Source organism: Gekko japonicus, unplaced genomic scaffold, assembly GCF_001447785.1.
Source record: "Gekko japonicus isolate JY-2015 unplaced genomic scaffold, Gekko_japonicus_V1.1 scaffold366, whole genome shotgun sequence".
Taxonomy (NCBI): Eukaryota; Metazoa; Chordata; class Lepidosauria; order Squamata; family Gekkonidae; genus Gekko; species Gekko japonicus.
The window spans coordinates 730,372-745,983 of record NW_015159721.1 but is presented as its reverse complement, the minus strand read 5'-3'; the positions used below and the strand labels follow the sequence as shown (position 1 = coordinate 745,983).

Sequence of the window (15,612 nt, the reverse complement as noted above, 5' to 3'; positions counted from 1 at the left end):
CCAAAGGCTCAGGGTGGCTAACAAGGGGACTGTGTGCCGGGTTAAAACAATAGCATATAATTTAAAGCCAATAAATTACAATAAATTACAATAAAATATCATCACACACTTAACAAGACTAACACTAACAAGAGATTAGTGGGAGGAACCAATAGGATGATAAAAGCCAGCACATTAACACCAGTGCCACCTTGGATGCCCTAACCTTTTCTTCAAGAGACATGGCATCAGCAGTAGCAAGGGCCATCTGGCTTACGTGCCTGGCAAGCAGACCTACAGTCGAAGAACATTGTTTCAGACTATCCCTTCCAAAGAGAAAAACTGTTTGGGAACACTATCAAGACGATTTTGATTGAGACCTGGGACAAAAAGAAAGCAATGCCCAAGACGCTATGCCGTACTGACAGGAGAGGGCTTGGAACTCAGCCCTTTTGTTCCCAACACACACATCCCAGGACCAAACAGGACCCCAAAAGACATGGTTGGGGTTACTCCAGCATAACATATAAAAGAGGTTTTATAACCCCAAGATTCAAGAAACAAACATCAAATAGAATGACAGGCAAGAGTGAGACAACAAGCCCAACAAGACATGACTCTCACAGTATTCCAGTGGGGGGAACGACTTCTTCACTTCAAGACAGAATGGGTAAACACACAAACAGACTCATGAACTATTGAGGTGGTCTCACAAGGATGTCATAGAATTCGAAAGAACCCCACTGGAACGCTTCATCATCTCACCCATATGCAAAGATCAGTCCAAAAGAGAAATAACACAGAGGGCAGTACAACACCTCCTTGACATTCAGGCTATGGAACTGGTACCCCAGGATGAAAGAGGGTATAGAATCTACTACATCTTCGTCACTGTCCCCAAGAGGAATAAAGATTGGAGAGTAATCCTGGATCGCAAGTTCCTGAACAGATTCATAAAACCAGGACACTTCCATATGGAAACACTACCGTCCATAACTGAAGCCCTTCAACCGGAGGACTTCTTCACATCCATAGATCTTACAGCATAACTACATATACTAATCCTTCCATCCCACCGAAGATTTCTGAGGTTTTGCTTGGGGAACCAACATCTACAATTCAGAGACCCCCCATTTGGCCTCTCCACTGCCCCAAGAGTTTTCACAAAGGTACTGGTCAATCCAATCATCTGTCTCAGAGAAAGGGGTATACATGTACATCCATATTTTGATGACCTCTTAATCAGATCCAGCTCCAGGGAAAAATCCATTAAAGACACAAAGAACACCATCCTTTGTCTGCAACACCATGGGTTCCTGGTCAATCTGTTCAAAAGTTCACTGAACCAGTCTCAGGAGCCAGAGCATCTTGGCATGATTATCAACACCAAGAACAGCTCCATCTTTCTCATAAGGGAGAAAATAAGACCAAACAACTAACCTAAACAGTCATCAGAAACAGCTACACATCCCTGCTGACTCTGACCAAGCTGATGGGCCTCCTCATATCAAACCTCGTGGCAATACAGTAGAGATGCCTACACACCAGACAGCTACAGTCACTACTCAGACTTTACCAGGCACAGATCACAGAGAAATAGGACCTCTCCATACAAGTCCCAGGGCAGGTCAAGTCAAGCCTGATATGGTGGACCAAAACCCCAACCTGTGTCAAGGGGGAAAGATCTATATTCCTTCAGAGAAGCAAATGTTTAGAGATGCCAGCCTTTCAGGCTGGGGAGCAACTATGGATGGCATCCCAGTGCAAGGTCAGTGGTCCAAAAGGGAGACACACTTGCCCATGAACATCTTGGAACTGAGAGCCATCTAAATAGCTCTTCTCCATTATAGCGATCAAGTGGCAAACGAACATGTTTTGATACACCCAGACAATGTGTCTGCCAAGACGTATATAAACAAACGGGGGGGTCCCATATCCTTGGCCCTCCGCAGGAAGGCAATCAAACTACTAACATGGGTGGAACAACACTTAGCCTCCATCAGGACAGAACATATCAAAGGCACATCCAACGTACGCGTGGATTAGCTCAGCAGAGAGACCATCCAACAAGGGGAAAGGAGAAGAAGGAACTATTCCAACTGATCCTGTCCCACTTCTGCAACCCACTAGTGGACCTGTTCGCATCACACCATAGCCACCAACTTCACCAAGTACTACTCCAAGATACTTCACCAAGTACTACTGTCATCAAGTGGAAGCAGAGGATGCTCTGATCCACAGTTGGCCTACAGGCCTCTTGTACGCATTTCCACTGATTCAAATCATCCCCAAACTTCTCAGGAAGGTCAGACAGGAAGAGGCAGAGGTCATCATAGTGGCTCCCTGGTGGCCTCAGAGACCATGATTCTCCACCCTACAGGGAATGGCGATCAAACCACCCCTACACCTCCCGACCTCTCCAGACATGCTTCAGCAGGGTACCATATAGCATCCCCATCCAGACTGGCTACGTTTGACCATCTGGAAGTTGAGTATGGCAATTTCGTAAGACTGGGCTATTCCACTGAAGTAACAGACACCCTCCTTGTGTCTAGAAAATCATCCACAATTAGAATATACGCCTCATGGAAAGCATTCCATAGGTGGTGCAGGAGAAAGTCCATCAATACTCTCATGCCACCACTACAGTCAGTATTAGACCTCCTGCAAGATGGTGTAAAATCTGGCCTCAAACTCACTACACTTAGAAAATAGGTCGCATCACTGGTGTCAGTTCTACCACAAGTAGACGGAATCAACCAATCATCTACACGTTCATCGATTCCTGCAAGGTGCAGCTCTTAAGAACCTGCCTCAGGTACACAGATTTCCCACGTGGAGACTACGTACAGTATTGTCGGTTCTAACTAATCATCCATTAGAGCCAATCAAAGATGTACCCTTGAAGTGGCTACAAATGAAGACTAACTTCCTAGTAATGGTGACATCAGCTAGAAGAATATTGGAACTGAATGCCCAGTCAGCCAAATCTGAACTATACATCTTCCATAAAGGCAAAGTAGTACTCAGAATGGATCCCACCTTCCAACCCAAGGTTGTCTCCAAATTTTGTAACAAGATATCAACCTTCCCTCATTCTGTCCAGAAAGGACATTGCTCTGGGACAACTCAGAAGATGCCCTCCCCACAGTGGAGAACAGATCTTTGGACACTTACCATGAAGGGTACATCTCTGAGGGTAGGAGGACATCTTGCCCCCTCTATCTCATCGCTGACTTCCAATACTAACCTTCTGCCTTATTTTTTTTACTACTATCCACCTCACTTGAGGTTGGATATGTGCTTCTATAACTTCTCTTTAATTTTTTTTTGGTTGTTTGAATCTAGTTGTGATTAGAGCACCAGTTACTATTTACCGCTTTCAGAGTCACTCAAACTGAGGGAAGGGTGATTCACACATCACACAGGAAGAGGAAAAAATCAATTTACTGCCTCCCTGAGTGGATGGTGAGAATCACCCAGAAGATGGCCTCCTCTCCTTAGAGGAGAAGGACCCTTCACAGTAAGTGTCCAAAGGTCCATTCTTCCAACTCAGCCTAGCTCAAAAATTGGCCCCTTGATCCATGCCACAGTAACATTGAGACTAGACTATTGTACTGTACATTGGTCTCTCCTCAAAATCAATTCGGAAACTCCAGCTGGTGCAGAATGCCACAGCTCATCTGTTATCAAGAGCTAGATGGAACATGCATATTACTCCCATTCTACAGTCACTCCACTGGGTGCCTATCAGTTCCCAGGCTCAATTTAAATTATTGGCTATCACATACAGAACCCTTCATAGTCTTGGACCCTCCTGTTTGCAAGACTGTCTATCCCCCTATGTTCAGCCATGACAGCTTCATTCATCCGAGCAAGGCCTTCAGCAAGTGCCAGTCTGCAAATAGGCAGAACCAACAACTGCCTGTACATGTGCCTGTCTGTCTGACAAGCGAGGCTCAAGCTTGACACCTTCTCCACTGAAGCCCCTGCCTTGTGGAATGGCCTGGAAGGCTCCTACTCTCCTGGCTTTCCATAATCTATACAAAACTGAATTATTCAAGAGGGCTTTTCTACTCAGGCACTGTACAAAAGACTTCACAAAGTCACTTGGGTCCCATTGTGTAATTTTGTGTCATTTAATGTGTCATGTTGTCCCTTATGCTTTGTTTCATCTCTGTTTTTTAGACGTCTGGTTGGATCCACATCTCAAATCCTACTTCATTGCTTACTGAATGTCACATCTTGTTGATTGCATTGACTCGCTCTGTGTAATCCACCTTGAGTTCCAGTGAGAAAGGCGGACTATAAATAATGGGAATAAATACATCAATTCCATTTTGTTCAGTTTGCTCTTGCGTAAAGTATGAAACTGGTAACCGAAGTAAGATATAAAGAAGAGTCTCGGTGCATACTTTAGTCCCACTGCAGGTCCTGCCTACACAAATAAACTTGATGAGTCAATGACTCAGTTGCTGGTCGGTCTCTCAGGCTTAATCCTCTTTGCTCACTCCTACTTGCTGTTCCAGCTGTGGAAAGTGAAGAGCGGGTTCTACCACAGAGTTCCTGAGGCTCATAGGTGACACTGCTTGTGTCTTTAAGCACTGGGGCCGCCGGGTACTGGGCACACTTGTGTTTCTACTCAAGAGTAAGTGAGGCACTACATTTGCACAAAGTAATGTTCAATTTATTTGGGTTGCTAAGTGAGGTGGAATTCTGAGCCATAGACTAAAAAATTTATATTCTTCCAAAAAATAACGATAAAAATGCTTAATCGTGAAGTTGATGTTAACTTGGTACAACGAAGTGTTCTTTGCTGTAAAGGAGTGTAGTAAGTTTTTTTTTACAGGAGCTCTGGCAGATGGATTATAGACTCTTTTGGCCTGCTGAAAGCAAACCGTTTGCTAAGAACAAAAAAATTCCAACAAGATGTACAGAAACAGTCAACCATGAAATATAAAAAGAAACTAGATCAAAGGGTAATCAGATAGGGGACCACTGATCAGTTATTTCCCCTTGGCCTCAGTGCGTCAGTATTTGTGGTGGTGTTGTTATTCATACCCTTCATGATGTATTTCAGAGAATTTTTAAGGTGCCACACCAGACTTTGTTGTTTCAGGTATCATTACTTTCCACATTTCTCTGGGCCCGTACCTTACGGGGGTCACCATAAGTCAGCTGTGACTTGACAGCACTTTTCATACCATCTCACCATCCAAACTTTCACTTTTGTTGTGGTTGCAATTTGGGACTGGAAAGTTGTTCATGGTGATCAGAATTGTAATTGCTAAAGTGGTAAAGTGGATATCAAAGCATACTTTGTTGAAACTTTCACAGGTACATCTACCTTCATAGAAGCATTAGCAACCAATGGTACCAACATACAGACATCAGTGACAGCCAGCAAAAGAAGATTTATTGATGAAAGGAGGGACCAACCTTTTGATAAGAGACTACGATTCAGTGTGAGACAAACTGAAAGTGCTTACCGGTACAGAGACATTGTTGTCAGGAAACAAGATGGCTTCACGCACATTTTATTATCAACCAAATCATCAGAGAACAATTCATTAAATCCAGAGGTTAGAACCATTTGGTTATTTGGGGGCTGGTGCAGGGAGGTGGAGTCATGTCCTTACAACAGCTTTAATGATAGTGCTGACTTACAGAAGTTCACAAGTGAAAGAAGAGAGATCCTTGCTGCCAAGGATGTTGTACTCTAAATTTAGCAACAGATGCAGTGTAGGGAGAGAGACTTCTGTAGCAAGGGCTGATCAGGAGCCAATACAGCTAAGCATAGTTAAGCTTAGTTGCTGTTGTACATGAAGATTAAAAGCCTTGTGGGGAAGATGGATTTTGAAGAAGGTTTGAATTGAGAGAGACAGAGACAGAGAGATGGCACCTTGTCTTAGGAAGACAGTTCTGGGCCTTGGGAGCAGGTGGAAAGAAATAAAGGAATTCATTAAGAGTACAAGAGACTTTAAGGCAGGAGTTGGAAGACTGAAGGACAAGGTCAGGAGTGGAATGGGAAACAACAGTACAAAGATGGGGTAGACTGAGCCTATGTTTCAGTATTACAACTAGGTTCACTTTCAGAAATTTGAAACTTTAAATACTGAGGTTAATGAGCCTTGAGTGCATGTAATAAAGATGCCAGTTTGAATCTTCAGAGTAGTTTGAAGAGTTCCTTATTTCTTGCCATTTTTATTCTGTCTCTTCAGTTCTGTTATGTGTATGTTGATATGTCTGCCGACAAAGGGATGAGGGCAGATATTCTCCCCCCCACACACACTTTTCAGTATTCATTGTTTCATAGAACTAACGACAATGAAGAGCTGCCATTGCCAATGAAATATTAGGAAGCCACGGCAGTTTTAAAGTTGTAATTAATGTTTCTCCGGAGACTATCCTCGGGAACTGTGTAGGAAAGAGTACATATACTGTGGATTAATAAATGAGGGGAAGGAATAAAACCACAAATACATATAATAGTCATGCTTTTAAAAATGAGGTTATAAACTTGCTTGATTGGCTGTGCAAGTCAAATTAAGAACAAAGCTAAAATTCTTACTTTTATTCATTTACTCATTTTATTTCAAACATTTTAATGCTGGCTCTCCAGGAACCTGCCCAAGGCGGTTTACAAAATGAAAGTAATAAAAAAACAAAACATTAAATGTATTAATTAAAATCCAGCATTCCCAGCCCAGTATAAATGTCTCCTCTCGCTCGATGGAAGGGATATGTTACCAGTCTGATATGGGCGTTGCAAAGGGATGCTGCAGAGTGGCAGTGAAACTGCCCCCCCCCCCCCCCCCCCTCCCTGGAAGAGAGTTAAAGTCTGTTGAAATACATGTGTACACAACCAGGTCGAGGAGATACCATGAATTGTTCTTGGAATGTGATAAAATTAGTGTAAAGTGTTTTTAGTGCCTTTGGGGTTTTTAAATATGAAATATAAACAGTGGGAGAGAATTACATGCTCTGTTATTTTTGCATTTTTACAAGTATGGCTCCAGAAAAAATATGAAGCCTTGAATTTGATTGTATATAACGTTTAAACCACACTTGATCTGTTGTTTTCCCCTCCTAATCACGTATATCAGTTCAAGTGTTGCTGTTGGGACATAAAATTAATGCAGGATGCTTATTTAAAAATGTTAATCAAATATAAATTAAAATGAAACATGCTAAATCAGATCACACTTGAGAGCATCGGAAAGTTTTCTAGAAATCCCCTCTGTTTTGCAGAATACTTAATTTTTCTGTCTTTCTTTAGGGTGTTCTAAATTCTTGCTCGTTTGTATTAGTGTCATGTTCTATTTTTGTTGTTTCTTCTCCAATATGAAAATGGGAACTTTGAAGCACACTTTGGCCTAAATTAGGGGTTTGCTGAACTGGTTGCATATGCCACCTGCTGTTCAGTCCAAAGAAACGCTGTGTATTTGCAAGAGCTATGGGTGAAATATTCTGCATCCGGTTTTCATGCACTTAATATATCTTATTTACAGGTAATGAAAGAAGTCCAAAGTGCACTGAACACAGCAGCAGCTGATGACAGCAAGCTCGTCCTCCTCAGTGCAGTTGGCAGTGTCTTCTGCTGTGGCCTTGACTTCATTTATTTCATACGGCGCTTGACAGATGATAGAAAAAGGGAAAGTACTAAGATGGCAGATGCTATTAGGTTTGTAAAACTGCTCTTTATTCATTGTGCTGATATGTCTTGTTCTTAGAGAATCAGGATCTCAGAAGGCCGCAACACTGCCAGGGCTGAAACACTTAGATATGATGTAAGAACTACTGTCTTGTATTGTTGGGGGGTTTTCCCCCACCACAGCAATTAGACTCTAACTAAATCAGAAGGTGTGTCTTACTGAAGACATTACAATGTCAGTGTTTGCTGTCAGATTGGAGGGGGAGTGAGCATGTTTAAATATGGATGAGCGGTGTACCTGCAACACTTATGGTGCCTTCCTCAGCAATTATACCTATCTTATACATTGAAATGAGTGAGATTAGAAAGGTGTGCCTCTCTTTGGGATAGCACTGTTGGCTTCCAAGGGATCGGGAGGAACTTGTTTAAAAACTAAAATTTCCAGCGTCCCCTTCAAAATAAGAAGTCTGGCTCAATTATTATAAGAAGCAAGATTGCCAGTATGCAAGTATTGTGGGCTGAAGGTTCAGAAGCCACATGTTTGAGTCAAAAGGTGCCCAGACTGGTTGGTTTTCCCCATACCCCCTCCCCATGTCCATCCCATGACTGTTTGTGAGGCTGGCTTTTAGATGCGAATAAATGCATCACGTCACTAAAGTGTGGTTTGGCACCTGCCATTTTCATGTAAATCATCTGAATTCCATGTTTTTATCATGAATTTCCATTATGGTTCGGAGTAATGAGTATTGTGCCTACCTTATTATCAAAGCACTAAATGTGTTTGATGATTGGCAACCTTGCAAGGATGAAATAATTACTAAAACTAAATTCAGCATAGAAAGCAATTTATTTTGAGGGAGAACCTGCCATACTTCTGGCTTTCATTACAGACAGGTTTATATTTTTCCATGATAAGTGTCATTGTTTGCCCATGATAATTGCCTTTTTTGGTTTTGTACTTGATGCCCTGCTTATGACACAGAAGATGCATGTTAACACATTGTTGCTTACTGGAAAACATGCCTCCTGTTGTTTATAAGTAAAGTGATAAATATAGTAACAGCCATTTGCTATAAAATAAAAGCTTCCATTTTTTGACATCATACAAATACTTAATACAAGTTTATACAAGCAAGGAGCATAGGATTGGATCCAGTGTCTCCTTTTGCTAAGAGATGAGTCATCCTTTGACAGAGGGGAAAAATCTTTTGTTTCTATGCCCTGTTTGGTCACTTGCCAGGTGGATTAAATTATTCAGAAAATTAGCCATTAGATAGCAGAAGGCAGCCAGACTCAGTGGCCTTACATTAACCCTTAATGAACTGATTTTTCACTTTATCAATGAAAATATCACCTGTATAATCTTTTGATGACTTCAGATACTAAAGCTAATCATCGTGGGATTTTTCCCCCCTAAATAGGTTGCAGAAAATCAAAAATACAAGAGCAGAATAATAAATATGTGACCTAAAATTTTTTACAGAGATGAACTAATGTTATCTTACCTTCTGTAGGTTTAGAGCTATTTCTAATGTGATTGATAGTAGATATGGGATTTTATCCATATTTTTGGCAATCATTATTGTTCTATTTTAGAATCCAGCTCTTGAACAGTGGAGAAGAAATGACAAACTGTAGTTTCATTTTCATAGTATTCCCTACATCCTCGGTTTTGTTTCATTACCTAACTATTCCATAGAAGATTTTAATCTAAAAATGTTAATTAAGTTGTTTACATTGCAATTTTTTTTTTGAAGAAAAGCAAGTTCTCTGCACTTTGTTAGATAGTATAAAATCTTGGAGCTTGCTACCAAATTGAAGTTTACAAATTATAGCAAGATCAGAGAAGGAAACCAACTCTTTTTTGATATTCTAGGCCCTGAGCATTATCATTCCAGTAAATAATAAAAAATGTGTGCATCCACATAATTTATTTTCTGTATTGTAAATTGATTTTTCCTAGTAAAAGCTTTTGTAAAAAATAAAAATCAGAACAGTAATCATATCTGTTAATCTCAGATCATTCCAAAGGAGTTCTACTAACTTATTAGAGTCCATATTCTCCACTTACCTAAGGATAGTGAAAATTTTATGTGAAGGGGAAAATTGTGGCCTAGATAGAGGGCATCCCTTCCTGTCTCTGGAAAGAAATTCACAGTGTATGATTCCAAAAGTAGGATATAAATTTGTAGATTAAACAGTGGGAATATAATGGTTTTGTGCCAAGTGGTGGATTTTATGAAATCCTAGCAGTCTCCAGGGGAGCAAAAGGACCACTTTCTATTTAGATTCTCTTTCATTAACTGTAACACCTTGACCATGCCCCACCAGTCCCCCCCCCCCAGTAACCTGGAAGATCTTTCTGAGCCTTGTGAGTGATTTGCCATTTAACCCATCACATATAGTATCTTATCTTGGTTCTGAGCACTTCAAAATATTTTGTTTTACTTTCAGATCAGTTTTTTAAGGGCATGATTTTTGTTATGCTGAAATTTCAGGGGACAGTATTGTTTCTGTTTTAGGAAATGGTTTGGGGCACAGTTTTGGAGTACAGAAATTTTGGCACCTGATAATCATGCCCTTTAAAAAACACATTATTGATGCCTCTCTGCCCCTCCCAGAGGCAGCAGAAGCAGGTAGGGAGAGAGAGGACATGTGCTCTGACCCCCCCCCTGGGCTCTCCGGAGGCCGCTTCTGCTCCCATTGAAAATAATAACCGTTTAAAGTTCTAAGGGCAGGTACATCACTGAACATCTTGGGGTTTGGATGCAAGGTCTTTGCACAGAAAATAGTGTGCTGTGGAATAACTGAGGGCCAGGGCACTTTCTCTGCCTTCCCAAAGTTTGAAACACATCTGAAATTCCAGGAGTTTTGGTAGTATTTGGAGTAATTTAGATGTCCCTGAGCAAACCCAAATCAGCTAATTTAAGGTTTATTTTTGGCTTGGGAATATCCAAACGCACAATCCTGATCATGATGTTGGATAAGGAACTGTAGCTGTGACTACTAAGGTTTCCAAAAAGGCTAGTTTCTATTACAGCCATTTTAGTTTTGAGATATTATATGGCTGAAGTGTTTTGCTGATAAAATGTGTCATCATTGGATACTTATTTCATTTCAGGAATTTTGTAAATACTTTCATTCAGTTTAAGAAGCCCATCATTGTAGCAGTAAATGGCCCAGCCATTGGACTTGGAGCATCTATATTGCCTCTATGTGATGTGGTTTGGGCTAATGAGAAGGCTTGGTTTCAGACTCCATATACTACGTTTGGGCAAAGTCCTGATGGATGTTCATCCCTCACATTCCCAAGAATAATGGGCCTGGCATCTGTAAGTAATCTATAAAAGAAAGATAAATGCAGTATAACGAATCTCGCCTCAGTGCACCCTCTTCCATCTTGCGTTATCCTTCATGGACTAAGCATAACACCTCCATAATGTTTTGTGTAAGCATGGCACTGCAATGCCAGTCCTTACTAACAGAATAATGTATTTCACTGCAAATATTTTCAATTCGGACTTGTGAATTCTGGACTACTGGTTCATGTAAACAACTCTATGGAAGGAATCATATGAAGGAGAGCTCATTATCTCCCTCCAGAAAGTTATGCTTTCATGACCCTGCACTCCTGAAGCCATGTATCTGAATTGGAACGTACATCACTACTTAGGAAAGTGCATCATTTCCATTGCCTCAGCCCTGAAAGACCGTTGTCTACAGTGTAACACCCATTCACTTCTTTTAGATTGTTCTGTTACTTTGGCAGTAACCAGCAGCGCTTCATAGTATGACTAACTCTGGCTCCTGATCACTCGTTGTCTTTTGCAAGCAATGGCTGCTGTCCAATGTGTACTTCAGTGTAATTAAATACCATGGATTCCAGTGGGACCAGTGCATGTTCCTATTCTCTGAACAGCAAGATGTTGAGTTTAACCTGGTGTATAGTCTTATGGAAAATGTGCTTTAGTGGTGTCAAGGTAGTACTTCCAGTGAAACTCTTTCTGCTTGTATGGCATTTATATTTTCACCACCATAGATGCTTGTAGACTGAGTCCTTCAGTGTTACACCCAGGCCCTTCTTTCCCAATCTCAGTAGAGTCCAGCAATTGAAGTAGAGGAGGCAATGTGTTCTCCCAGCTTGTGTAAGTGTATTCTTTAATAGAAGCTCAGGTTTGTAAATACTGGACTTGAATTAATGGAACCATCTGCTTTGTCTGTTGCCTACCTTCAACACAGTAGCAGAATTTTCCTCTACTAGGTCCATCAATCTATAGGAAAAGGAAACAGATCTACTAACATGTAGAATCCTTGCTCCTACCCAGACTTTATTTGGATAATTTATATGCTGTCTTTCCATGACAACCATGCTAAAGATGGTAAATATTACTTACCTATCTTCCCCTGGCCAAAATTATGATTGCAACTAGGAACAGTGACAAAGACCTAGAGACAATCCCCTCACTGTATCATACATTCTTAAAGTGGTTTAAAGTGCAGATTTCCTTTTATTTGGACACATTGTTTTCTTGCAGTATGGCCCTGCCAAGTCTCCGAATGATAATGGGTTGGGTCCAATGAACTGCAAGCAGAGGGCATTTGTGGTGGATCTTTCTCTGCCATTCCCTTCCCGTAGCAATCCTCTGGGCCTCCATATAGCCAGTGCGGAGGGTCAGGGGAATCTTGGAAACCAAAGGCAAAGAGGGGCTGCAGTGAGCAGGAATTGGGAAAAATCACCATTCCTCTCTTTTGCTCCAGTGGAAAGTTTCCTTTGTCATGCTTCTTCAGGCAGTAGAAAGGACAAAGCGAGGATGATTTCATGTTTACCAGAATGGGGAGAGAGCTGTCCAGTGATGTTGCTGGCAACATAGTGATGTCGCATCTGATGCAACCCAGAAGTGATGTCATCACATAGGGCAGTGTTGTAGGACCAGCTTTAGAGTGTTAATAAAAAATGAAGAGCTGTTGAAGTCGGTAGTCAAACAATAGGTTCATTGATGCCAGGCCTCTGTTTCTCACACTTTGTTAGATGATAACAGAAATGGATAGGACTTGACAAAGGTGTAAGCATTTATGTATATCTTTAGGAGTTATTGGTCCAGCAAAGTATAGAATTTTCCTAAGGTTTTTGAAGTTGACTGAACTAGGGAGATTGTATTTGCATGAAGGATTTCTTGGGGACTCAAACATATTAATTTTCAAATATTTCACAAAAGAGAAAGGATAGGACCTCAAGCATTTTTAGCTTTGCAGTCTGGAGTAATGCCCATATTAAATAATTTAGACTGTATGATTATAGCTTGGATACTGTGGTAAATCTTTGCTGACAGATGGGATTTCTGTCAGTGGAGTGAACTTCCATTACTTCACCCTCTCACTGCAGCTAGGAACATACACATCCTGCTGTTTGTTGGGGATCAACCTTCCCCAGGAACAGCATGAAGGGGGAGTTGGAGGAAGGGGGTTGTTGGAAAACCCCTCCTTCCTGCATTGGAGGGGGGGTGTTTTTGAAAAAACCCTCCTTACATTAATAGAGATTTTCCTTGGGATCCAACCCAGTATTTACTTACGTAATCCCGAATTTGTCTATTTCTGCTTTTGCAAAAGTTGTGTCTTCTGGTTTGGAGCAACTTGCAGGTGATAGGATTGTTCTTTTTTTGTCTTTCCTGAGTTCTTCCTAATTGGTTAAAAGTCATAAAAGGGGGGGTGGGTCCTTTTGTATAGGTGTAGCCAGTGGCTGTTCAGCAACAGCAAGCAGTAATAAGAAGGGAAATTCCTAATATGTATAGGAAAAATGGAAGCCATTGGCCTTTTCCATTGCCTGTCGTTACATGGGGGAAAGGCCAGACCAAACCCACATTTTCATCAAGTTTTTGTTGTTTTTAAACCCTCACTCTAAAGTAATCAGATTGTTTACGTGTATCCAATGATATGTGCTTAGTGTTCCATGTTGATTTTCTTTGGTTGCAATCATAGATTGAAGCCAAAGAAGATACTTCTGCTCACATATGGGGTGGGTGGGTGGTATTGGTGATTTCTGTAGTTTTCCGACTTTAGCTGCAGTCCCTCACCCCCTGAAGTATTTTTTAAGTAGCACAGGAGGCTGCAGAAGGCAGGGGCAAGTGAGACATCCACTCCACATGCAGTGTTCCACTTGTGGTTCTTGGGATCCAAGCCAGTATTTAGTACTACTTGCAGTAATATGTATTTGGTAGAGAGGAAGCCTATTTTTTGTTGGAGTATTCTCAAGGGAACAAATTCATCTGGATGGAAGTAAAAAGTCATCATTACCCTGTTTCATCTGAGAATTATATTGTCCAGCTTTACCAGTTTGTTTCTTCCTGACTGGGGTACTGCAGTCATTTCTGGTTGCTTTCCTCAGCTCTGGCGTTCTTTGTCTTCAGCGAGCTAGAGTCTGATCCATACAAACCTTATAGAACTTATTTGGCAATCCATCAGTGCCTGAGCCTTTATTATTTTTCAGAAGATTAGTTTGGCTTGAGAGTCTGGGTGAAGGAAATGACTACTCGTCTTTGCAGTTGTATTTCCAGCTTTCTAAAGTTCAAAATAGTGCACAAAACCCATAAAGTGAACAGTGATTGATTTTTAAAAATCAATAAAATAGGACATACTAGTTAGATCCAGCAAAACCTATTAGCCACAACAACCAAATGCTTGACTATAAAAGAAATATTTTCTGTCTTCCACAGAGTTGGGTCCTGAGAACAGCACAAAGTAATTAATAATTTCATATGGGAAAGACATAAAAATAGAAAACATTTTCATAACATAGCCAAAATAAAATTGAGGCGGTATAATGGTCACTAATATGATTTTAATATACAAGGCTGTGTGCTTAAAGTGGTTAAAAGATTGGTTTGTCATGATTAAAGAAAATCAATAGTTCCGTCTACAACACAGTAAAATACTAGTTCCATTAGACCATATGTGATAGGTAGATAAAAAGGAGAGAAAAATAATTTATGAAGGATTGATACCTTGTCATTTTGTTGTTGTTTTATTCAGAGTTGGTGAGTCGCCATTAAAAATGTAATTCTGACAACATGGCTTGGATATTTACTGATTAGATCTGAGCTGGATGTTGTAGGTTCAAAGACTTGATTGCGAGTTATATTTTGTTATATAAATAGGATTGGGTTATAGATTCCCCCCCCCCGTTTTCCTTTTTTTCATATTAGACACTACGTAATCCAAGCTGGTGGAAACCAAGATCAATATAAGACACAGTTGCAGAGACATTGTGCAAGAGAGACAGAAGAACAGAACTTGGCTTTTAAGATTGCAGACAAATGCTCATTGTTTCAGAATCTCAAAGGAGTCCAATTAAACTGTTGGTTTTTCACCTTCTCTCAGACTGAAAAGAATAAACTAATACATTTAGTTGGTAGAAATGTGCAAGATTGGACATGGATTTCAGACACTTCTTGTGGTTGTGCCCCAAGTGATCAGAATATTTGGATATCAGCCTAAACACCTACAAAATTAGGAAAGACAGCTGACGATAAATTGATTATTTGTTGACAGGTGGCAAATTGATATATACAAGATTTTGTGGACAGGGTTCCAGAAGAGAAGGAATATATGGTTTAAAAATATGACTGGTTGAGCACAAGATTATTAAGGAGAATGTGGTTTAGCATTGCCTTCCCATACATGGTTGAAGATGTTTTACCAGAGCACAGGGTCACAACATGTAGTCAATGTTTTGTAAAAGTTGTCTTTTATAGATATTGTTAACGTGTAGAGTCAACTGGTTGTGTAGGGATTGAAACTGTAAACATTCAGATGGGAGCAGGAAGACTTCTGAGGTGTAGGAGGTGCCTCAGAAGAAACCCAAGTCTTTCTGTGATGATTCTCACTTTTCAAATGGTGGCACTACCAGCAGTGCTTGTTATCCAGAACTCAGCTGAGAAATAGGCTCATAAGGGACAGAGGATTTCTCTCTCTCTCTCTCTCTC

The 15,612-nt window shown here is 40.7% G+C and overlaps 1 protein-coding gene across 1 annotated transcript in view; it reads left to right on the top strand.

Moving 5' to 3' along the window:
* The window catches only part of CDYL (chromodomain protein, Y-like), a 170,586-nt gene that overhangs the window by 135,053 nt on the left and 19,921 nt on the right, over positions 1 to 15,612 (top strand). Inside the window, exons 5-7 of the mRNA XM_015420962.1 lie at positions 5,317 to 5,561; positions 7,491 to 7,663; positions 10,755 to 10,965. Of these exons, the coding sequence (XP_015276448.1) occupies positions 5,317 to 5,561; positions 7,491 to 7,663; positions 10,755 to 10,965 (629 nt within the window). The remainder of the gene's footprint in view (positions 1 to 5,316; positions 5,562 to 7,490; positions 7,664 to 10,754; positions 10,966 to 15,612) is intronic.